Source organism: Pelobates fuscus, chromosome 1, assembly GCF_036172605.1.
Source record: "Pelobates fuscus isolate aPelFus1 chromosome 1, aPelFus1.pri, whole genome shotgun sequence".
Taxonomy (NCBI): Eukaryota; Metazoa; Chordata; class Amphibia; order Anura; family Pelobatidae; genus Pelobates; species Pelobates fuscus.
Window position 1 is genome coordinate 334,584,257 of NC_086317.1, and position 25,635 is coordinate 334,609,891.

Below are 25,635 nucleotides of genomic sequence, written 5' to 3' on the forward strand. Positions count from 1 at the left end.
TGTAAAGCGCTACGGAATCTGTTGGCGCTATATAAACGGTAATTATAATAATAATAGCAGAGTAGGATATAAGGAATTCTAAATTAAACGGAACGTGCAAAAAAGGAAGTTAATCATTAGATCTCACTTTACATGAAGTGTTTAGGAAGGATGTGTGAGTTTAATACATGGAAGTGTGACCGGGCCTGTGCAAACAAAGTGATTTAAATCCTAAATGGCAGAGAATTGACCAGTGAGAGTTCAGGATAGTATAGTATAGTGCGTATACTGTAGTGTCCCTTTGATCCTTACATTGTTTCGGTGCTAATTTGGTCCCTTTTAATTGTGATAGCAAGACTGATTTTTTTTTTATCTAATATTACATTTATACAGATATACATTTTAAACCTTAAATGTTTTCTATGGTGAAGTATGGATTAATGCATCAGTATTCTAAATTACTGAATGACAGAAACATTACACACACAAACAAGACATCAAAAAGGCAAAACGTTAATTGAGACATTCATTAGAATTGTGTACTTACCTCCACAGATCTCATCCGTTTCGTCATCAATACATTCTCTATCGTCACATTCACAGAACTTTCCATAAATCAGTCCACTTTTTTCTAAAAGCAGACATTCACACCTCCCACATATGCATGACCCTATGAACAAAAACATATATGTAACCGCACAAATTGGGCAATGTAATTTCTGATGATATGATGATTGCATGTTATAAAAACAACTTCATAATGAAAAAAAATATTTATCACTCTAACCATGTTGGACATTGGTATCCACATGCTTTGAACAGGTGGGTTTAATACGCACTGCTGGCAAGTTAATTGTCCATATTGGCAATAAAATATTGAAGGTGAAACTACCCCTGAAGATGGAGGCTAAAACGTTAGGAGGTTAGGAAAGCCAGGACTTTAATTTATCTTATAACCATATGAAACAATTAACAAGAATCTATGTAAATAATAAATATATTAGTAAATTATGGCAATGTTAAAAACTATCATATTTTTTAACATTTTTAAGGACCAATGCCAAGTCAGATATGCCATGACATTAAATGACATGCACTATATGCACCAGAACCAATACACCTAGTAATTTTGGTGATTATGGTGCATGGGGTTTTGGGGTGCTGTACTCTTTTCTGTTACACTGTTTGACAAACACGGAGACTCTCCTAGTACCCAAGCTCAACCTCTGCCTGCCACTCCTTAAATATGGATGTTTTACAACAGTGAGTATCAATTAAAAATAAACAGATAAATAAAATAACCATATATTGCACTCCACCACAAGGGAAACAATGCAAAATGTGAGTAACTTTCAATACATCCTCTCTTTATTCATAGTCCATGCAAATTAATTAACATGTAACAGTGTCAGTATGTCCACAGTAAAAAAATATCAACTGTGGATAGATAAGTGGGAGGAATTAGACCCGCTACCTGCCCAATAAGACTGAATGTGTTTTGCGTCCTTCAAGGTCACTTTGTCAACAGTTGCATCTCTGATTCTCCCATGGTGGAGTGCAATATGTGGTTATTGTATTTGGGGTTTATCTATATGTGCACTGCAAGGGAGCATAAAGGCAACTCTATATACATTTATTGGCTTGTTTCTAGAGTATTTTGTTGCAGCATATAGTTTTGGGAAAGCAGATGACCTTTATACTCGAAAAATTTGAATATCGTACAAAAGTTCATTTATTTCAGTAATGCAACGTAAAAGGGGAAACTAATATATGAGATAGATGCATTACATGCAAAGCAAGATAGTTCAAGCCGTGATTTGTCATAAGTGCGATGATTATGGCTTACAGCTCATGAAAACCCCAAATCCACAATCTCAGTAAATTAGAATATTGTGAAAACGTGCAATATTCTAGGCTCACAGTGTCCCACTCTAATCAGCTAAGTAAGCCATAACACCTGCAATTTAAATGGTCTCTTAGTCTGGTTCAGTAGGAATCACAATCATGGGGAAGACTGCTGACCTGACAGTTGTGCAGAAAACCATCATTGACACCCTCCATAAGGAGGAAAAGCCTCAAAAGATAATTGCGAAGAAAGTTGGATGTTCCCAAAGTGCTGTATCAGAATTTGCACATCAAATTTAAACAAAGTAAATATAGACAAATTGTTTGTGTTTTTTTCTTTTTTTTTTATATACACAAGTGTTCCCTTATCTTGAGTAGCCAAACTGAGCATGCCAAATTGTAAATTGGAGTTTACAGATATAGTGGCATCAAGGACCAGACTGGGGAAAAAAAATCAGCATTTTTTTTATCACTGTGTCCCAGTGCAAAGGGGACAGAACCAGAGAGGGAGGGTGTTGTGTCATCACCAATGACAGACTCCCCCCCCCCCCTCCCCTCAAAGTGAGCATGTTAGTTCAATGGTCTTCCAGGGCAGCCCATGCACAAAGCTCTGCTGAAGAGCTCTGGCATGAGAAAAAGACTTTGTGTTTGAACTGCAGAGCACAAGGAAATTTTGCTTGCACTATTTACCTGTGACTTGTCTCTGATGACTCCATAAGTGTGTATATAGATGCTGTAGTGTGTAGTGGTGCAGTGTGTATGAGTTGGGCAGTGTGCGTGAGAGGTGCAAAGTGTGAGAGGTTGCAGTGTGTGTGTGTGCAGTGGTGTATCTGGTTTTGTGCTGCCCTAGGCATGACTATACTCAGGCATCCCTCCCCCCCCACCCCGCCTTTTAAATACACATACACACTCACTGACAGACACATATACACTCAGTGTCAGACAAACACATTCACTGAGAGATACACATACACTAGACACAGACACACACACACTCACTAACAGACAACATACACACTCACTAACACACATGCACACTAACAAACTCACTAACAGACACGCATACACTCTCACTAACAGACACACACACTAACAGACACACACATACTAACACATTCACTAACAGACACACACACTCACTGACACACACACATGCACATTTATTTATTTATTCAATCCCCCCTGCAGTCGGCAAGGGAGCACTGATCTTCCTGTTCAGCTCCCTCGCGTGCCGCGTAGTGATGCCGGGGCCGGAGTGATTCCGGCTCCGGCATCCGGCATCGTATTCCGGCTCCGGCATCACTGCAATGCGCGTATTCCGGCTCCGGCATCCGGCATCGTATTCCGGCTCCGGCATCGTATTCCGGCTCCGGCATCACTGCAATGCGCGCAAGGGAGCTGAACAGGAGGATCAGTGCTCCCTCGCCGCCCGCCCGGAGAGTGCCGCCGCTGCCAGCCTCGGGGGGCCCTGAGGTGGCCTGCCGGCCAGCTCCTTGGCCCCCCAGGACAAGAAGCTGGCAAGGCATTTGCCAGGTCAATTAGAGGGCAGCTTTTTTTTGTCTCCCCCCAGAAAGTGCCGCCCAAGGCAAATGCCTTGCCAGCCTCGCGGTAAATACACCCATGTGTGTGTATGAGGGATTATTTTTATTTTATTTATTTTTCAAAGTTTATATCCCCAGAGCCAGTGTGTTACGTATTCATCCGCACATAAAAATGTGGTTAATGGCATTTACTGTCCTGACAGGAAAAGTTGTGCCTAGCAACATTACTGTCCTGACAGGAAAAGTTGTGCCGAGCAACATTACTGTCCTGACAGGAAAAGTTGTGCCGAGCAGCAATCAAATCCACAGGAGGGTTTGTGCTGAGCAGCAATCATGCAAATGGAAACCTGGTAATTGCCTTTGGGGTCAAAGGCCGGTTACAGCCAATCAGATCCTCTTGCTCAGTGCCCTGTTGTGGTTTCATGCCTATGGTTATCCGAGAGTGTGTTCCTGATTTTGATTTTCTGGTATTTGGCTTTTTTTTTTTACTTCCCATCTGGTATCCTTGACTTTTGCCTTTTCCTCATCTTTGTGTCTGATTCTGTGTCCCTGGCCTCGGCAATTATTTTCACTATTCTTGGAGACGTTAAGTCCGGCCATACGTTATCCTAGGTGTGACACAGTACTGCGTGCTGGATCAACTTGTAATCCTGACTCAGTGCTAGTGAGTGAATCTACCCTGCAGCTCTTCCAGCTGCAGGCTAAATTCCCACCTCTCGAGGAATCTGGCATAGCATTGCAGTGGTAACTGGCCAGCTCAAGGGAGGAACATTCAACCTCCCAGGTCCTCCTCTCACCTCACTCTACTGCAATGAAGTGCCAGTGGGCTGGTAACGCCCAACAGTCTGTGAACGCACATAGCAAGGTTGGTGCTTGTATAGCGCTGACTCTGCATGGTTTGCCAGGAGAGATCATTTGATCTTAATATGATTAAATTAATATATTTAGATTATGTTTACAACACACAGCAAGACACAATCCAAGCACCATAACAACCATGGCCATTTGACAGATTTAATGAACATAGCTGGTGTGTAGTATATTTTGTATAAAGTATATTTGCACAAAAATCTTTACACCTGTAACCCATACTGACTAACAAGCATATAGTACAAATGCCCAGTGGTCCACAATGGCCATGATGACACAGCATGCTCGTCTCTGACCCTGATATCTGGGTTTAAAAAAATGCATGAGCCGATTTGTGTCCCACTACCAAGGCCCACCTTTTAAGATCCACCGGACTCTCTGCCCACTACAGATGCCCCTCTGGCATGATAATTGGAGGGGAACTATGAGCCCATGCAGCAACGCAGAACCACCAAGTGGGAGTACAAAATATGTAACATACCTGCCAAGCGCTTAACTCGGCTGAACACCAAGCAAAGAAAAGGAAGCTCTGACACTACCCAATGGGGCACCAGTGACACCTGGAAGAAGCTGTGAATCCTCATCGTCTTGCACCATGCCAAACTACTGTATTACCCAGCCACAGCCTGTAAGTTCCAAGCAACATCATCTAAACACTTTATACAAGCATAGAGACATACACAGCCCTACACGAGCCGGGCTCTACAAGAGATAGCAGCTCCCAGCTCAACACATGCCACCTAAGAACTGATACTCTGGGACACAAAATGCAGCCACTTGTCCCTAACCACTTCTCTCCACTAGGTCTTCCATGGACACATGTAACATCACGGTCTGCTCGGCCCCCAGTGGTTTTCACTCTCAGCCTGTTTTTCCTAGATGGCGTGATATATTATTTGCCTTCTTATTTTCTGTTTCTTCTTCTCATATGCATGGAGTCCACGGCATGTATCCCACTGTTATATGTCACTTATCTGACTATCTTTCTTATGCCACACTGTTTAACGTTTACCTACTCCCTATTCTCAACCAAACGTACAGTACTTATGTAACAATCGTCTTTAACTTAAAATGTGCAGAAATTTCAAATGCCATATAATTGTTAATATATGTTGTTCAATAGCTTCCACTAGATGTTGTGGCATTGCAAGCCTGTTTGTACCCTCTATGCACAATTAAAATAAAGAATAAAAGAAATTAAAATAAAAAAGAACATTCTTGATTTCGAAACTAAGCACTTGTACATATCAGTATTGATTTTTTTTTCAATAACACATAAAAAAGTTTTACTGCACTTATAGAGGAGAAAAAATATATCAAGCGCAGCTTGAATCCATGTCAGTTTCTAAAAGAGAGATAAGCATGGTTACTTTGCTTATTAACACACAGAATCTAAAATGTCTTTCATTTCTCTATGCACCAAAATACTCTATCTATGTAGTATTTTGGCATTTTCGAAAAGTACATTGTGATGTGCACCAAAACCTTTTACTGGTAATAACACATAAAAGGTTGCAGTAACCTCAAAGTGACATTTACAGAGACGTCAGAGTTTCATTTAGAAAATGAATGCAAACCTGTGTTAGAACAAATAATGCCTTGAGAATTCTTGCACATCTCGTTACTTTCCTTCCGGGTCAAGTCACAAGTGGTTGGATATTGACACGCTTCTCCTGACCAGCCAGCATCACACTGACACTTTCCACAGTCACACGATCCATGTCCTAGAGGTTGAAACAAGCATACATTAATATTTCTGTAATTGGTATATGATTTACTGTCTACCACAACAAGAGGACATAGTCTTAAATTAGAGGGGCAAAGGTTTAAAAATAATTTCAGGATACATGGAATAGCCTTCCAGCTGAAGTGGTAGAGGTTAACACAGTGAGGGAGTTTAAGCATGCATGGGATAGGCATAAGGCTATCCTAGACTTAATATAAAGCCAGGGACTAATGAAAGTATTTAGAAAATCGGGCAGACTAAATAGGCCGAATGGTTGTTATCTGCCATCACATTCTATGTTTTTATATAAACCACATAAAAGACTTTCTGTTTTTGAGATAAATCCAGACATTTTTGTCATTTCTTCAGAAGATGTACAATACAGCTTCTTGTAAAATAAAATGCTCTTAAGGACATAGCGACTTTTTTTCTTAAAAATTAAGTTGTGTACTTGACTACACTGCTACAAATTGTAAATGTCCTCTTTTTTTGTGGGCATCTTTGCACATTTTTATTGGTCGAGACTAGCCCCTTTAACCCATTATAGGAACTCTCATGACTTCAAAATGAAAGAACTTTGTGCAAGGGAAAGGGAGAAATGCTACAAAAGTGACAACTGGTGTTAACAGCTTTGTTTTATGAACAAACTATTTTTTTTCATTAATAAGTTGCAGAAACCTCAAAGTGACATTTACAGAGACGTCAGAATTTCATGCAGAAAATGAAAGCAAACCTGCATTAGAACAAATAATGCCTTGAGAGTTCTTGCATTTTTGTAGATATTTGTAACCTCACATATTCTCTAAATATTTGCTCATCTTATTTCACAATGTGAGGTTAGCATCATTAACCTGCATAAACACTCCTGTGTATTAAAATGGTCAATCAAAATAAGCAAACCATGACATAATCTTTTCCAAGAGGAAACACTACAAATCATGCAAGTCATATGGTCTATAACAGGGGTAGGCAACCTTTTAGCAGCACTGTGCCGATATAGGATTGTAATGTCCCGTAGCGTGCCGGTCCTATTTTTTTTTATTAAGGTGTGTATGCTGCCGTATTTTTTATTAGTAGTGTGTGGGGGCTGTTTGGGGTATTGCATGTGAGAGGCTGCATGTGGGGTTGTGTGCATGTATGTGGATTGTTAGCAGGTTGCGTTTGTGCGGATTGTGTGTATGTTTGTGTGTGGGCTGTTTGTATTATTTGTATGAGGGGAGGGTTATTCTGCATTTCTGAGTATATCTAGCAGTGTGGGTGGCTTCCCTGGGTCCCACTGTGGTCCAGGCTGGCCAGGTACAGGTAAAGGACAGGAGCTGCAACAGCAGCTACGGGCTGCTTTACTACATGTGGATTCCCATTCACAAGTGCTGGGAGGAAGTGATCTCCATGTGCTACAATGCTTAAATTGAGGATTGTCCTTCACAACCTCTTCGTATTAGCAAATATCTGAAGTTTTACTGGGACTCCTGATAGGCCAGAGCCTGTTTGGCTCTAGCAGCCTTGAGTGCCGTGCAAAGACACCTTGAGTGCCGTGCATGGCACTAGTGCCGTAGGTTGCCTACCCCTGGTCTATAATAATGAGGCAAAATCATCATGTATAGCATTGGCCAGTAATAATATTGATCCACCAGAAGTCAATAGATCCACCATATCAAAGCATTCGAGAGTCCTGTTTCTCCACGAACTACACTGATCTGTTCATATTCCTATTCTTTAAATCCATTTGAAATTGATGATGATAATAATAAAAATAATACTAAAATAATAATTAAATACATAAATGATGATTTCCATTTTGCCTAAAAAGGGAAGTGGATAATATCTCTAATACTCCAAATGCTTGAGAAATCAACTTACAGTCAAGAAAAATATTGTAATTACCTACATTGCAAAAAACAAAGTAGGACAAATTTGCATTCATATGATCATAATAATGAACAATTAACCATCTATTGTCAGGATATTTATATCGGCAGACATTTTGTGCTAAAATAGAGATTAAACGTGTATATTGCCTGAGTCACTCAGAACAGAGCGGACTCCATTTTGGATTTCAGGATAACAAAGACACATCATTTCCTTGCTTTCACTAGCCACTGAGCCTGAGCTAAGGAATGCATTATATAAACAAGCCAAGTGATAAGCAATGAAGCAAGGGGATGGAATGCTCTGTTTAAATGTTAATAGAATAGAAATAATTTTAAACACAGACACTAGTGACAGAGAAGACATGTACCGTAATTAATTGTACTTTCTAAATTGTACAAGGTCCCATTGTAAGTAAGGGTGAAATTGAGTTTACAATTGTCAGTTTTAGAAATTACGATCAAAGTCGTTGCCACAAAGACTGAGGCAAACACTTTGAACTGACAAGTAAATTTAAGTTATGGTAGTTATTTTAGATAAGCCAAATGACATCAAAATCATCATCAGGAAAAGTTAACTCTTTCCTGGATAGGAAGGTTTAGTGAGGCGAGACTGCCCTCTATGGACCAAATACCTAAATTGTAATCTGAAGGTTGACCACACCTTCAGTTTTCTATTGGCCTTATCAACTAATGACGTACAGAGAGTCTGGTCCTTTAAAAGTTAGGACAAAGGGAAGAGTTAAGTGAGTTGGAGTTTTGGGCTTTCAGATTCGGACATGCAGAGAGATCCATGACAGATATTTACTCTGGGACTAACACTAAAACTCTCTTGGACCCAACTCAAGAAACACTCCTTGACACTTACTTTTTACTATTACTTACATACCTCCATACAACCAATCATACACGCATTCAAGTTCCTGGGACTACCTACTCATCTGATGAGAATATCTACTTAACTGGTAATTATGCTGGTTTTATTTAATTAATCTAAATTAAAAAAAAATCTAATAGCATGATATATGACTGGATAAATCACGGTCAGATTTCAATATTTAGAAATCTTAGTTAACTAAAGAATATATAGTTATAAACATTCCATTCTGCAGGTGGAATCAAGAATAATTATATATTAGTTTGATATTATCACGTGTTAGCATACCGCTGTTTTTATCCAGGTGTATTGATTTGCTCTAAATAAGATAAGATATCTTTTTAGGCAAATTAAAATTCGGTTTATAGAATCTGGTAGATTATTCTTATTGGATGGTTCCATGAAATGATTAATGAGCTGGTTTGAATGTTATGTTTATTTGAAAATTACATGAGAATAGGATATTATATGCCTAGGAGGATCAAGCCAGCATTGAAAGGGTTTTAACTGTTAGCCAAGGATTTATCGCTTTTCAATGTGTGAAGTTTTACTTTCTGTCTGCGAAGTACCCTTATAAATCTAAAGTCTTTACAGTTGATGCTGTTAGCCATTGGAACATGTTTTAACATTGCCATTGTATTGCATACTTATGTTATACTAAATATTCACTAATTAATATCATGCATGCTGCCTAATATTATTATTTTATTTGTCACAAAAATTCTATCTATTGTTATAACAAATTGTGATTTTATTTGTATGGAATACATTTCACTTACATGATAACGATCTCTAAGATCTAAGAGAATCGAAATAGTGGGCAATTCTCGACTGTTTAATATTATCATCCCATAAATATCCCCACACTATGAATATATATGTAATATTTTGAGATATAGCCCTCTCTGGTCCTGGAACCACTGGTGGTCCACACAAACAGTTCTCTTCATTTTCATGCTTAGTAGACACAACCAGTATTGATATTTTTAAATCAAGCCTGCATGGTTTGTTTGCATCTTTTCAGCTGTAATGCATAAAGATGAGCACATTGGATGCAATTTTTCTACAATGTTTACATCCTTTTGATCTGAAGCTATGCTGTATTTTCCCCTCAAAGAATTTTCTTTAGGTGATTACAATTCGTGAACATTTTTACTGTAAGAATATTACATATTCTACTTTTAAGAAATTTTGAAAAAGAGAGAAATGCATCTAATAATTGACACAAATCATTCTATGCACACTGCATCTTTGTGACTGCTGATGAGGTGATATATCAGATAACGTCACCCCTACTGGGTTTTATATAGACATTACAAGTCTCCATAGAATTCTGTTATCACAGTTGCAGGAGGTATGTGTTGAATAAATTATTAGATATCTTTAGGAGTACTTAACTCCACATGTCAGCAAAAAAAAAAAAAAATGAAAATAATGGCAATGGCACTTAATCACACTTGGTAGTTTTCTTTCCATAAACCTGTAAGAGGAAGGACATAAATAGCCGATTCTATGCTTGCCACTAGGCTTACTCTCATTCGAAAGTTCTCACCACCACTGGTTAGCAATTTTGACATGCCTAAACCTCCCTAAGCAGGCACAGCCTCACTAACTAATGGGAGTTTAACTATTTCATTGCTGTGGCTGAGACTGACAATATGCACCTCTAAGCATCAGCACTAAATGGACATGCATATATTGCAGACATCAAAAGAATCCATTAATACAACACAAATGAACCCGCCTTTCTCATTTATTGCACCCATCCATATATACTGTAAGAAAACAAAAGGGAAAATTTGATGTGACATATCCATACATGAATTCTCATTTATCATAAAGAAATAAATATTAAAAAAAACTGATTTTTTTTCATAGATTTGGCAATAACAATGTGTATGTAATTAGTGCAGCTAAATAGTAATTCAAAATTAATTTATAATAATAATAAGAAATCTAGGATTTCAGTTCATTTTTGTTAGTTACAGGTCACAAAATACAAGGAATAAAATACAATTTCAATGTGAAACACTTTTAGAATGTGGTATGTTTGTCTTCTAAGGTAAGAGCTATCAAAGAAAACAAATGTATCTGCCATTCAGGTACCATCTAACAATCCTGATGGGGAAATTGGGACTGGGTGGAAAGTATGCTTGGGAAGTGTTACCAGTGACATAACTTGCGTCATTAGCAATGCCCATAATGGTACTCCGAGAATAGGGGCAAACCTGACACACCCTGAAAAGGAGCAGGCCCCGCCCACTCACAGATGACCTAGCTGGCCCCTAACCTTAAGGACATATAAGAGACCTGACTGTTTCAGTTTTTACAGGTAGAATTTTGAGACATGGATTTGATGGAACTATTCCTCATTTTGGAGCTTTTTTAGCTTTTTTTCTTAAATTGCCCCAGAAATGCATACCATTTGCAAACGTATATACCATAGAGTGTCATATGGTATATTTTCAGGTATATTGTACAGCCATTGTTTTTTTTTTCACCTATTGCTTCCAAATTTTATGGTAATATTCTATGTCATCATGCTTTTTTTTAAGTGTTAAGAAAGTATGTATAGAAGTTATACTTGTGTTTTTACAATATCATTTAACAGCCAGTAATTTATTTATTTTTAATTTGCTTTGTAGCTCAGAAATTACAGTTAGTTTGTCCAGGAGGTGGGGTTTCCTTTCTTGATTAACAATAATGATCTCCCCTGACCCACTACCAATTGGTTTACAGGAGTTGGGGATGGAGTCTTGATCCTTTCCCCCTTACTTATTTTGCATAGGTGCAGCTACTGAGGCCAGCTTGTTTTTTTTTTTTCTAAAGAGGCAGTTAATGGCTTTGGAAGACGGAAGTCTCAGCAATTTCGCCGGTATGTTTGTCCTCTTTTGTTATGATTGTATCATTGTCCTTTAGGTTCCATTCCATGTGTTGTGTAGATTTTTGGGCATTCTTTTATTTCTTGGGTGGCCTGGCCAGCTGAGGAGCATAACAACGAGCAAACCTTAGGCTTGCTCCTTGGTGAAGGTTTGCTGGATGGTCTGTGAGGGTTGCACTGGAGACAGGTATATCCAGAATGTGTGGGATTAAGTAGGTAATTTCAGTTTTCCTTAGTCTCATTATTCACACAGAAGGTAATGATTTGGATAGGATTAGTACGATTGACTATATGTGTGGCAGACCTTTCTGCCTTTGGATTATTATTTAAAACCTGATTCGTCTGTTTGTTTGGTTATTGCCGGTGGTTCGTATGTTTTCTGTTTGCATTCACCCACATACAAACAAACTACTGAATGGCAGGCCACCCAGCAGGGGAGTGTGCTGCTCGTTAACCTTTCTGCCCTCATTAACATTGTGGTTAACCGCAGACACTTCCAACTCCCGAACGGTCAGCTGGGTGGTCGTCGTTCGTATGAACGAACACGTGGCAGCGGCCATCTTGGACAGTCGAACGCCCAGCAGTGTTCATCGACAAACTAATGGAACTGACTTTGGAAACTGCTTCCCACGAACACCGCTGAAATCACTGATCATCCATCACTCTGTTCCACATTTATATGAATGCTGTGCCGTTCGGTAAATTGACAATGCACGAACGGAACTGTACCAGATAGTAAACCCATGGAGCTCATTTGTTTTGTCGAACGCTCAATGTATAAACTTTAACTCCATCGCGATTGAACTACATGTATGGGATCTGAGCGCTGTTTCCTTATATTGAGCACTCAGATCTAAGCTATCTGGTGATATGTGGGGGTTCCGTTCGGTATATTTGGAAATATGTATTTTTATGTGTTTTTACCATTACTGTAAAATTGGGATAGTCTCTATGCCTGGAGGTAATTGAGCTACTTCAAGCACTTAACCCAATTATCTCCAGGATAGAGAGAAGGAGTTGTACTGTTTGTGTGGGAGTGTTTGCATTCTGTACTTGTACATGATTGACTATCGTAAAAAAACAAACGTCTCAGTCTTCCACAAGGTCCCTATGGGAGTGTCCATTGCTGGAAGACCTGCATAAAAGGCTGACATGTAGCCCCCATTAAACAGATCCTGCTTGACCCTCAATACAGAGCCTCGTCTCGTACTTGAGGGGATAATTTGTATGATTCCTGTTCAGCGCTTAGGAGTATTCGGTAGCTGACTTCACATTCGGGAAAAAGAACAGCTTTGGTGGCGTTAACCCCTTCCCTACTCCGGGTGCCATTACAATATGCATTCCACAAATCATGACCTGGCCCACTGTTATGCACTTTTTAAAGGTTGTTTTTGATATGGTCAAAAGCAATTCCTCAGCCAGTGTGGAAAAACCTTTCACATGAAAAGGGTTAGTGCACAGTAGGCGTAGAATGAATCATACAATTTCTAAATTTATTACGTTTATAGGAGGTAGTGCTATTTGACAAAGGGACTTGTCAGGGGATAATGCATATCTGATGAGGGCTGATTTTCACGTCCTGCTCTGTTCTGTGGAGATGTCTGGTCTTGGCTTCTAGTATCCAGTACTCTTGTTACAATTCTTGTTTAGTTTTTCTTGTTTTTTTGGTTTTCTATTCTATGTCTGGTTTTCTTTATGCTGGGATTTCTGGGTTCATTCCTGTAATCCATCCCTGGGATTCCCAGTCTCCAGGTTTCATTTAAATGATTGTTTTATGTTGCCACACCCGTTTGTTTTCCATCATTCACTCTGTTTCAGTGTTCCTGCAGGCAGCTCCTCAAGGCTTCTGCCCTTTCTTGCAGGTAAGTGCTATATATGTCTTTTGGTTGTTTTAGCATACATTAGGCAGTGTAGGACCTGCCAGATATGGGGTACATTGGCGTTGTTGGCAGGCTTATGCAATGTATGATCATATAGTGTGACTAAACCCCCATAATTTCCATATGTAGTACTTAGTTATTTCTCCTCTTGTTTTGCCTATGTTATCTTGTCTTGTTTTAGTTTGTATACCCAGTCCATGTACAGTCCTGTCCAGTCATGCCCATGTTATGTTCATGTTTTCCTCATGTCTTGTGTATATGTTCTGGGTTTAGCTTACTATCCTTCTCTGGTTCTGGGTTCTATTAGTTGTGTCTTGTTTTTATGTTTGGTGCCTATCTCTAGTCTTGCCTTGTTTCTAGTACTGGATACAATCTTGCTGCAGAACTTTCCTATTCAGCTCCTGGGAGGTCTGCTAATTTCCATGCTCCTAGTTCCTGGTATCCGCTGAAGCTGATTCAGGGTCTTGGTATGTGGCTGCACAAACGCTGGTGCTCAACACCAGGGGGCGTGCGTTTACCCTGCACCAGACCCTGCTAATCCACCTCCACACTGTGACTCCTACTCTGAACATCAGGCATACTGGGTCCCGGTCCTGCACCACCGCCCGGACAGTGTCTGGGTCCCGGGCATCGGACCGCCACCCTGACACTGATGGAGTTAATTTAAATGTGGGCAGTCTTTGCAACAGACAAAGAAACAGTGCTGGCTAGGTGGAAGGACGCAATGCCAGTCCCAATATGGTGGCAGTGTTTTGGCCAGCGCTTAAAGGGATGCTATATACACCGAAACAACTTCAGATAAATGGAGTGGTTTTGGTGCGTACATCATGCCCCTGCTCAATTCTCTGCCATTTAGTCGTTAAATTACTTTTGTTTACACAGTCCTGGAATCACAACTTCCTGCATGTAACTTACACAGCCTTGCTAAACACTTTCTGTTAAGTGACATCTAATGTTTAAAATTATTTCATTTAAAATTGTTTAATTTAGAATGTATCTCTTACTTGGTTAATAGCCTGCTAGACCCTGCAGGAACCTATTGTGTGTGATTAAAGGTCAATTTACAGGACAGTAGATATAAAAAAATAAACCCTAAATAACAATGAGGGGGGGACACCTATTGTCCTCTCCTCCGGCCCCACCCCTGTGCGGCGGGTGGGGGCCCTACATAACAATGAGGGGGGGACCTACTGTCTTCCCCCCCGGCTCCCACCCCTGCACGGCGGGTGGGGGCCCTACATAACAATGAGGGTGGGGTACCTACTGCCCTACCCCCCGCCCCCCTCTGAACGGCGGGTGGGGACCCTGAATTTATAATAAGGGGGGGGGACTTATTGTCCTGCCCCCCCTGGCCCCACTGAGCGGTGTTTGGGGGCCCCATGTTAGAATAAAGGGGACGGGAGGGGTCCGCGCAGACTGAGCTCTGCAGGGCGGGGGAAGGCTTATAAAGCCTTGCCCCGCCCTGCAATTAGGCTCAGATCACTCTGCTGGGTTTAAGCCATCCAATCAGAGTGCTCTGACAGGTAAATGTAGAGACTGACAGGTAGCTTGAAATCCAGCCAATCAGAGTGCTGTGTCCTTTTGTACAGCATGGGAAAGTTCTTTAGAATGTTCCCACGCTGTGTAATTTGACTCTTAACTCTCTGATTGGTTACTTTCATTCCACCAATCAGAGTGCTGTTATGAGTCAAATTACACAGCGTGGGAAAATTCAAAAGAACTTTCCCACGCTGTGTAAAATGACACAGAGCACTCTGACAGTTAAATGTAGAAACTTACCTGTCAGTCTCTCCAGTTACCTGTCAGTTACTCTGATTGGATGGCTTAAACCCACTTGAGTGCTCTGAGCCTAATTGCAGGGCGGGGCAAGGCTTTATAAGCTTGCGCGAGCCCTCCAGGTGAACATGGATTTTTTTTTTTGCGCTCGTTTTTAAAAACAAATATAACATTTTAAGTGCGTTGGTTATTCTGTATTTTTATTTGGCCGTTCTGGGGCTGAAAAAAGAAGATTTTAGAAGAAAGAAGACATCAAATGGTAAGTTTTTTTTTTGTTTTTTTTTTACAGGTATCTAGCGTACGGTCCCCCCTCATTATTTTTAGGATGAGGGGGGAAATTAGGGGTTATTTTTTAGGGGGAGGGGGTGACGGGGGGTCGTTAAATGTTTATTTAGGGCCCCACCCGCCGCTCAGGGGTGGGGGCCGGTGGGGAGGACAGTAGGTCCCCCCCCTCATTGTTATTTAGGGCCCCCACCCGCCACTCAGGGGTGGGGGCCGGGGAGAAGGACAATATGTTTCCACCTTATTTTACTTTAGGGCCACCACCCGCCATTCAGTGGTGGGGGCCAATAGGTATTTTTTATTGTCTGTCTAAGCTTATAGGTGTCACTTTAAAATGAATCTATAGTAGCAGGTGTTAACAGGCTTAGACGAAAATCAAAGTGGATTCCGAGGTCATTTTCAATCTCCTTTCCATGACAAATTGTCAGTTTAACTTCAAATAAAAGGAATGTAAGATATTGTGAAGTGAAAAAATGTGCAATAGGCTCTCAATTGATAAACATACACCGTTATTCAGCAAACTCTGAATTTTGGTGAATCAAATCCAAAATTTCAAAATCTAGGCAAAAATAGCTACACTGAAAACGCTCTCTAACTTGGCTGGATTTACATCACGGCTATTTTACCCTGAATTTTGCAACTTGGAATTGACTTGCTTAAATTCAGAGTTAAGTGATCAAAACCTGCGTGAAACAGAATTTGATGGCAGCTAATTAACAATACAATTATGTATTTAATGCCAACAATAGGTAATACAAGACAAACATTTCATTCTAACAAAACATGTATGACATACAGGAACAGTAGGTGAAGAGCTTACAATCTACAAAAAAAAAGCTAGAGCTCCCATGTCTAAGCACATTTATTGCAGTTTAAAGACACATTACTGTGAATATTATTGCTGTGGAGCTCTGGTGTAAATTAAGACAGACCAAGAACATAGAGCTCCTAGACAAAAGATACATTGTGCTGGGAAAGTGGGACAGAGGGATTTGGGCCAAAAATAGGGATGGTCAATCCTAAATAGAGACACGTGGGAATAGGAACCTGCTATATCTTCATTAAACTCCTGTTTTCTTTTCCAAATTCTCACATCACAGAGCATATTTATGGCACCCTGAAATAGTTTTTGGCTGTTTAATTGCCATCTTAGCTTGCTTGCTTCACTGTGGTCAAAAATGTTTTAGGCTTGAAATAGGAATTGACTACCAAAATCTTGCCACTACAAATTTATGTTAATCTAATAAAAAGGCTATAGAAGATACTACAATACTCCACTAATGTGGCAATCCAAATTTCACAACTCCTTTTTAAGATAACAGATTCTGCTTTTGTTTTTATCCTATTGTATGGCTCAAATATCCTATTTTATGGTTCAAATATCATATGGGAAAATTAGGTAATTAAAAAATATATTTTTTTTAATGGAAAGATTTACTCCGTTATCATTAACGCATGAATAAATGAGAGTGCAAAATTAATGGTGTCTTTATTTTCTTATCTTTGTTTCACTAGTCTCATAAATAATGGCGGCACATTGTCCAGACAGATAAACTGTATTGTCAAAATAGAAGTGACTGCAAGTTAAAACTTACAGGCAGGGAGAAGCAGACATTTCATGGTATAATTGCTAACTAATGCAAAAGTACAACTTCAAAAATGAACACAGAACAACATCACTGTAATATAACCTCAACAAATAACTGTATCAAGCCAGCGTCACAAAGCTGGGATATATGGCATCTGGACAAGTCTTCATTTGTTAATCATGGTGTTGAATCCACAATGGTTTGGATGAGTATTGCATAGCTGTCATTACAGCTAGTGACTGCTCTTTGTATTTGTTTAACCCCTTAAGGACACAGCTTCAGAAATAAAAGGGGATCATGATGGAATATTAAGGGGATAACGGTTAGATACCACAGAGCCAGGGGCTACCTGTTGTGCAAAGCTTTGTGAGATTTCCATATTTCATGATGATTCGATAACTTTGAAAATAGTTTTATAAGCCCCACAATGAAGTAGTACTTGGTTGAAAGGCTCTATGGCGTTTAAAGTCACAATTAAACATCTCAGACCAGTCTTTTCTGGAGTGTAAAATGTTAAGTTTATTATCTTTCTCCTTCATTCTTCAAAGCAGAACTTTTCCTTATCAAGCCTGTATGACACCATTTCAGGTTGTATTGAAACTGATCCGAAGACAAATGGAGTTGTTGGGTGCACCTTAAATACACCTCCCTTGTTTAGTTAAACGTTTGTTTTGCTACTGTTAGTTCTCGCACTCTAAGCCTTGTTAATTTGTGATATTCTATATTTATGACTTTTACCTATTTCATCTCTGCAATTTCCTCATATCCTTAAATTTAAATTCCCTTTCATCTGCTTTTTCCTTGATTTTGTTTTTAACAACTCAATGCTTCCCCAACCCCAATCTGTTTTATATAACCCTAGATTATCTCTTATAGCCTTGGTCCTATACACCATTGAAACAGCTACACCCAGAACTCACAGCACCTAACCCTGCATGATTTGCCCTAAGCAGAGGTAGCATCTTTGGATAATCATTTCCCACCCTCCACGTGGTATTCATTACATTTATAGATAGCTCAAATTACCTGGATTTCCTCACAAACCAATCATGTCTACAAAGTCCTTCACACCTAAAATGGCTTAATCCACAGAATGATTACCTTTTTAACCCTTATCCCTCCTAACCTCACACACAATCTTTACAGCTCAATTCTCCATATCGTAAAAACACAGCACCTATTCTCCTAATAATGTTCTCCCTTCTATTTTTCACTTTCTCTCTCACTTCATCCAATCACTTTATGAAATCCATCCAATCAGAGTGCTCTGTGTCATTTTACACAGCGTGGGAAAATTCCAAAGAACTTTCCCACATTGTGTAAAATGACACAGAGCACTCTGGATGGATTTCAAGCCATCCAATCAGAGTGTTATGAGTCATTTTCTGATTCTGATTGGTTAGCTTGAAATCCAGCCAATCAGAGTGCTCTGTGTCATTTTGCACAGCGTGGGAAAGTTCTCAGTATCCAATATCTGCATTTCCTCTTTCTAATCACCACCTCTTATCTTTTGCTCTCTAGTACCCTGTCACTTAACAAGCTCAGCCTAACCCCCCTCAATTCAGGAGGAACCTTAATTCTATTAACCTCCAGCAGCTGTCAGCTGATATTGATTCACAACTGCTATCCATTCTTTCCCTCTCCTGTCCCTCACTGGCCATCTCTACATATAACACTACCCTCACCTCTGCCTTGAATGCTGCAGCACTGCTCTAAACATGCACCTTGAGGAGGGCACGCCCCCAGCCGTGGCATACTGTCAGGGTACCTGTGGTCTCTACCTCCGAAAGAGGTAGAGACTTAGCTGTTCCTCCATCCAGACGGTCTGATGGCTCCCTTCCCCGCGGTCTATCCGGTCATGCTAGGCCGGCCGCGAGGGAGTGACTGCCTTTTACAGCATCTAGGCAGGAAGTAGTCATCAGGACACTCCCCCGGAACGACCTGTCAGTCAATTGCTGCAGGACCAATCAGGACGCCTCGGAGGCGTGGTTACTGCTCTGAACAGGGTATTTAACAGAGCTTCTTTCATTAGCTCATTGCCCTGTCGTGGTTCTAGCTTGTTCTAGTCACTCAGTGCTTGTGTATTCTATTATCCCTTTTGGTTTTGACCCGGCTTGTTTACCTTACTCTGCTTATCTCTGTTACCCTTGATTCGGCTTGTCTCTCGCTTACCTGTCTTCTGTTACCCTCGACCTCGGCTTGTCTTTGACCATTCTATACTGTACTACTTACGTTAGTCCGGCCATTCTAAGGTCCGGTATACGTATCTGGCTACTGTTTGTACTCTGCGTGTTGGATCCCTGTCCCGATCCTGACATTACGACAGGGCCAATGGATCCTGCAAGTACAAACAGTCAGCTGGCTGCTCCTGATCCTAGGTTTGAAGCCATGGATCACAGAATGGATCAGATGGCACTTGCGCTACAGCTTGTGCCAATAACCCACCAGAGGAGATACGTAATACCCCTGTTTCTCCTGTCGGTTCAGGTCTAGAGGTAGCCACAGTGGGTGCTTCTTCTCACATTACCCCCCCAGTACGCTATGGTGGGGCTCCTGAGAAGTGTTGTGGTTTTTTAAACCAAATTAGTATCCACTTTGAATTGCAACCTCGCTCTTATCCTACAGATAGGGCAAAAGTAGGATTTATTATCACCCTACTCATTGAGAAAGCTCTGAGATGGGCCAACCCACTATGGGAGAACGATAATCCATTAGTTTATAACTATAACGCATTTGTAGCTGCTTTTAGAAGAACATTTGACCCTCCAGGTAGAAAGGTTAATGCAGCCAGATTACTGTTGCGCCTGAGACAGGAGAACCAAACACTGGTGGATTATGCACTAGAGTTCAGGTCTCTGGCGGCAGAAATCAAGTGGAATGAGCAGGCGTATATGGATGTATTTTTGAATGGCCTATCTGATGTAATCCTTGATGAGGTTGCTACCAGAGAACTCCCTGAGAATTTAGAGGATTTAATTTCGTTCATCTCTCGTATAGATGAACGTCTAAGAGAGAGACAGAACACTCGAGAGAGGAACCAGAGACCTTCTTTTAGGTTAGCTCCCGCTGTTCCAAGTCCTGACTCCACGATATCTTTGCTTACTGAACCTATGCAGATAGGGTATACCCGCCTCTCTGAGGAGGAAAGACAGCACAGGAGAAGAGAGGGTTTGTGTATGTATTGTGGAGCCAAGGGTCATTTACTCTCGAACTGTTCTAACCGCCCGGGAAACGCTCGCACCTAAGTCTCTCTAGAGGACAGGCCTTGGGTGTTTCTATTTTGTCCTCTACTCCTGATTATAAAGATCACAGGCTTCTGCTACCAGTTTCCTTAACTTGGGGGAAGGAAGTAGTAAGGGCTATGGCATTGATAGATTCCGGTGCTGCTGAGAATTTTATCGACCAAGCCTTTGCTAGTAAGAACAATTTCCCATCCCAGCTAAGGGAGACACCTTTGGCCGTTGAGGCCATAGATGGTAGACCACTACTAGACCCTGTTATCTTTCGTGAGACCATACCCATTAATTTAAATGTTGGTATCCTACACGTGGAGAATTTATCTCTTCTGCTCATTTCGTCTCCTTCCGTTCCCATAGTTCTGGGGTACCCATGGTTGAAGAAACATAACCCTATTATCAATTGGGAGTTAGGAGAGATACTCTCGTGGGGCCAGGGCTGCCAGGATCAGTGTTTGTGCAAGGTTTCTCCATTAGCTAATATTAACATACCGGAGAATCCTACTCAGTCCACAGAAAGACAAATACCAGACCTTTACCTAGACTTAAGGGCAGTGTTTGACAAGAAGAATGCCGATTCTTTGCCTCCACACAGGTCATTTGACTGTAAGATTAAGCTTCTACCCGGCACTATGCCTCCGAGGGGCCATGTATATCCTTTGTCTGTTCAGGAAAACTCGGTTCTAGAGGAGTATATTCGGGAGAATTTAGAAAAGGGATTCATCAGGAGGTCTTCTTCTCCGGCCGGGGCTGGGTTCTTTTTCATTAAGAAGAAGGATGGCACGCTGAGACCTTGTATCGATTACCGAGGCTTGAATAAAATAACTGTCAGAAATGCCTATCCTATCCCACTGATTACCGAGTTATTTGAATAATCTTCACCAAGTTAGATCTCAGAGGGGCTTACAATTTGGTTAGAATCCAGCAAGGTCACGAGTGGATGACGGCATTCAATACCCGGTATGGCCATTACGAATACACTGTTATGCCATTTGGACTATGCAATGCTCCTGCAGTATTTCAAGATTTGATTAATGAGGTACTTAGGGAGTTTCAGCATGATTGTGTTATTGTTTACCTGGACGACATACTAATACACTCTAAGGAGATTGAGACTCACCATAGACAGGTCAGAAAGGTATTACACAAGCTGCTGCAACATGGTCTATATTGCAAATTGGAGAAGTGCAGTTTTGATCAGTCTCAGGTAGACTTTCTTGGATACGTGATTTCTGGGGAAGGTTTTAAAATGGATCCTGTAAAACTTCAATCTATTTTAGACTGGCCCTTGCCCAAAGGACTCAAGGCTATCCAAAGGTTTATTGGTTTTTCCAACTACTATAGGCGCTTCATTAAAGGATACTCCTCTATCATTGCGCCTATTACCAATATGACCAAACAAGGGGCTGATACTAAGTTCTGGTCTAAGGAAGCTCTTGGTGCTTTCAAGACTCTCAAGGAACTTTTTGCCTCGGCTCCCATTCTAGTCCATCCTGATACGACTCTGCCTTTCTTGCTCGAGGTCGATGCCTCTGAGACAGCAGTTGGGGCTGTTCTGTCTCAAAGGTTAGGGGTGGATAAACCGTTACACCCTTGTGGTTTCTTCTCTAAGAAATTTTCTGGGCCTGAGAGCAGATATGACATCGGGGAAAGGGAACTGTTAGCAGTCATTAAAGCCTTAAAGGAGTGGAGACATTTGTTGGAGGGGACCCTACACCCTATTACGATTTTGACGGACCACAAAAACTTGTCCTATATTGGGGAGGCTAAGCGCTTATCCTCTAGACAAGCTCGTTGGTCCTTATTCCTGACTCACTTCAATTATGTACTGACTTACAGACCTGGTTCTAAAAACTCTAAAGCCGATGCATTATCTCGCCAATATGAACCTTCTACTGTACCTGAACCAGTTCTTTCTTCTATAGTTCCGAAATGCAATATCATTGCTAATACGAATCTCAGGATTCATTCTCCATTATTGGCCGAGATCATTAAGTTGCAACATCTAGCACCTAAACAGACTCCTGCGGGCCGTCATTTCGTTCCTCCTGCTCTTCAACTGGAACTTTTACAGTGTTTACATAATAGCAAGATGGCGGGACATCCTGGTATTCACAAAACTTACGCGTTGATCTCTAAGGACTTCTGGTGGCCTGCTTTACGGAGGGATATTGAGGAGTTCATCGCTGCATGTGAAGTTTGTACTAAAACCAAACAACCCCATACGCTTCCATGTGGATTCCTGCAACCCTTGGAGGTTCCAGAAAAACCATGGTCCTGTTTGGCCATGGACTTTATTGTCGATCTACCTATCTCTAAAAGACAGACTGTTATCCTCACCGTGGTTGACAGGTTTACTAAGATGGCACACTTCATTCCCCTGCCTAAACTCCCGTCTTCTCCCGAATTGGCAGAGATATTCGCTAAGGAGATTTTTCGCCTACATGGGATACCCTCTCAAATTGTATCGGACAGAGGCTCCCAATTTGTTTCCTGCTTTTGGAGGTCCTTCTGCTCTCAACTTGGTATTAAATTAAACTTTTCTTCTGCCTATCATCCTCAGTCTAACGGAGCTGCTGAACGTACCAACCAGAAAATTGAACAATATTTACGATGCTTTGTTTCTGAACACCAGGATGATTGGGTCGGTTTGATTCCTTGGGCGGAGTTTGCACACAACAATCTCGTTTGCGATTCTACTCATTCAAGCCCCTTCTTCATGAATTATGGTTTTCATCCGTCTATTCTTCCTTCGGATTCTCCTTCCCAGGGGGTACCGTCGGTTGATGTTCATGTTGCCAATTTGAGGAAGTTGTGGGATCAAACTCGACAAATCCTTGTGCACAACTCTATGTTGGTCAAAAAACACGCTGATAAACGTAGAAGGGCGGCTCCGGTCTTTGTTCCTGGTGATAGGGTATGGCTGAGCACGAGGAACATCCGTTTAAAAGTGCCCTCCATGAAGTTCGCTCCTCGTTATATTGGACCCTACAGGGTGCTGACCCGTATCAATCCAGTTGCGTATCGTTTAGCTCTTCCTAATACCTTACGCATTCCGAACTCGTTTCGAGGAAAGGGACCTCAGTTAAGAAAAAGGATAAATGAGTCATTTATTACACGTGAGTTTACAGAGGAAGAGGTTCTATTTCAACTGTCAAAAGTAAAGACAAATAAGTCAATGGGACCTGATGGAATACACCCAAAGCTATTAAAAGAGCTTAGTGGTGTACTAGCAAAACCATTAACAGATTTATTTAACCAATCATTGATAACAGGAGTAGTCCCAGAAGATTGGAAGTTAGCGAATGTTGTGCCCATTCACAAGAAAGGTAATAGGGAGGAGTCGGGCAACTATAGGCCAGTAAGCCTAACTTCAGTAGTGGGGAAAGTGATGGAAACCATGTTAAAGGATAGGATTGTTGAACATCTAAAAACACATGGATTTCAAGATCAGAGACAACATGGGTTTACTTCAGGGAGATCATGCCAAACTAATCTTATTGATTTTTTTGATTGGGTAACTAAAATTATAGATCAGGGTGGTGCAGTAGACATTGCTTACCTCGATTTCAGTAAGGCTTTTGACACTGTTGCACATAGAAGGCTTATCAACAAACTACAATCTTTGAGTTTGGATTCCAATATTGTTGAATGGGTAAGGCAGTGGCTGAGTGACAGGCAACAGAGGGTTGTAGTCAATGGAGTATATTCGAAGCTTGGGCTTGTCACCAGTGGGGTACCTCAGGGATCTGTACTTGGACCCATTCTCTTTAATATTTTTATTAGTGATATTGCAGAAGGTCTTGATGGTAAGGTGTGTCTTTTTGCGGATGATACTAAGATATGTAACAGGGTTGATGTTCCAGGAGGGATAAGCCAAATGGAAAATGATTTAGGTAGACTAGAAAAATGGTCAGAGTTGTGGCAACTGACATTTAATGTGGATAAGTGCAAGATAATGCATCTTGGACGTAAAAACCCAAGGGCAGAGTACAGAATATTTGATAGAGTCCTAACCTCAACATCTGAGGAAAGGGATTTAGGGGTGATTATTTCTGATGACTTAAAGGTAGGCAGACAATGTAATAGAGCAGCAGGAAATGCTAGCAGAATGCTTGGTTGTATAGGGAGAGGTATTAGCAGTAGAAAGAGGGAAGTGCTCATGCCATTGTACAGAACACTGGTGAGACCTCACTTGGAGTACTGTACACAGTACTGGAGACCCTATCTTCAGAAGGATATTGATACCTTAGAGAGAGTTCAAAGAAGGGCTACTAAACTGGTTCATGGATTGCAGGATAAAACTTACCAGGAAAGGTTAAAGGATCTTAACATGTATAGCATGGAGGAAAGACGAGACAGGGGGGATATGATAGAAACATTCAAATACATAAAGGGAATCAACACAGTAAAGGAGGAGACTATATTTAAAAGAAGAAAAACTACCACAACAAGAGGGCATAGTCTTAAATTAGAGGGACAAAGGTTTAAAAATAATATCAGGAAGTATTACTTTACTGAGAGGGTAGTGGATGCATGGAATAGCCTTCCAGCTGAAGTGGTAGAGGTTAACACAGTAAAGGAGTTTAAGCATGCGTGGGATAGGCATAAGGCTATCCTAACTATAAGATAAGGCCAGGGACTAATGAAAGTATTTAGAAAACTGGGCAGACTAGATGGGCCGAATGGTTCTTATCTGCCGTCACATTCTATGTTTCTATGTTTCTATGTTTCACGTTTCATTGCTGAAACCACTCATATGTAACAGATTTTCCTCCACAATAGCCCCTCCTCGCTCCGTTCAGGTGGAGGGTCAGGAGGAGTATGAGGTTAACTCTATTATTGATTCTCGAATCTCCCGGGGGAGAGTACAATATCTGGTTGATTGGAAGGGATATGGTCCTGAGGAGAGGAGTTGGGTACCTCAGGAGGATGTTCATGCTCCCCGTCTCCGCAGGGCGTATCACTCTCGCTTACCATCTCGTCCCGGTTCATTCCGCCCGGTGGGCGTATCTGAGAGGGGGGGTACTGTCAGGGTACCTGTGGTCTCTACCTCCGAAAGAGGTAGAGACTTAGCTGTTCCTCCATCCAGACGGTCTGATGGCTCCCTTCCCCGCGGTCTATCCGGTCATGCTAGGCCGGCCGCGAGGGAGTGACTGCCTTTTACAGCATCTAGGCAGGAAGTAGTCATCAGGACACTCCCCCGGAACGACCTGTCAGTCAATTGCTGCAGGACCAATCAGGACGCCTCGGAGGCGTGGTTACTGCTCTGAACAGGGTATTTA

At 41.1% G+C, this 25,635-nt stretch overlaps 1 protein-coding gene across 1 annotated transcript in view; it reads right to left on the reverse strand.

The window, feature by feature from the left end:
• ITGBL1 (integrin subunit beta like 1) overlaps nt 1-25,635 on the reverse strand; it is a 293,013-nt gene that overhangs the window by 171,782 nt on the left and 95,596 nt on the right. Inside the window, exons 3-4 of the mRNA XM_063460094.1 lie at nt 5,813-5,959; nt 527-649 (exon numbers count right to left, since the gene is read on the reverse strand). Coding sequence (XP_063316164.1) covers nt 527-649; nt 5,813-5,959 — 270 coding nt within the window. The remainder of the gene's footprint in view (nt 1-526; nt 650-5,812; nt 5,960-25,635) is intronic.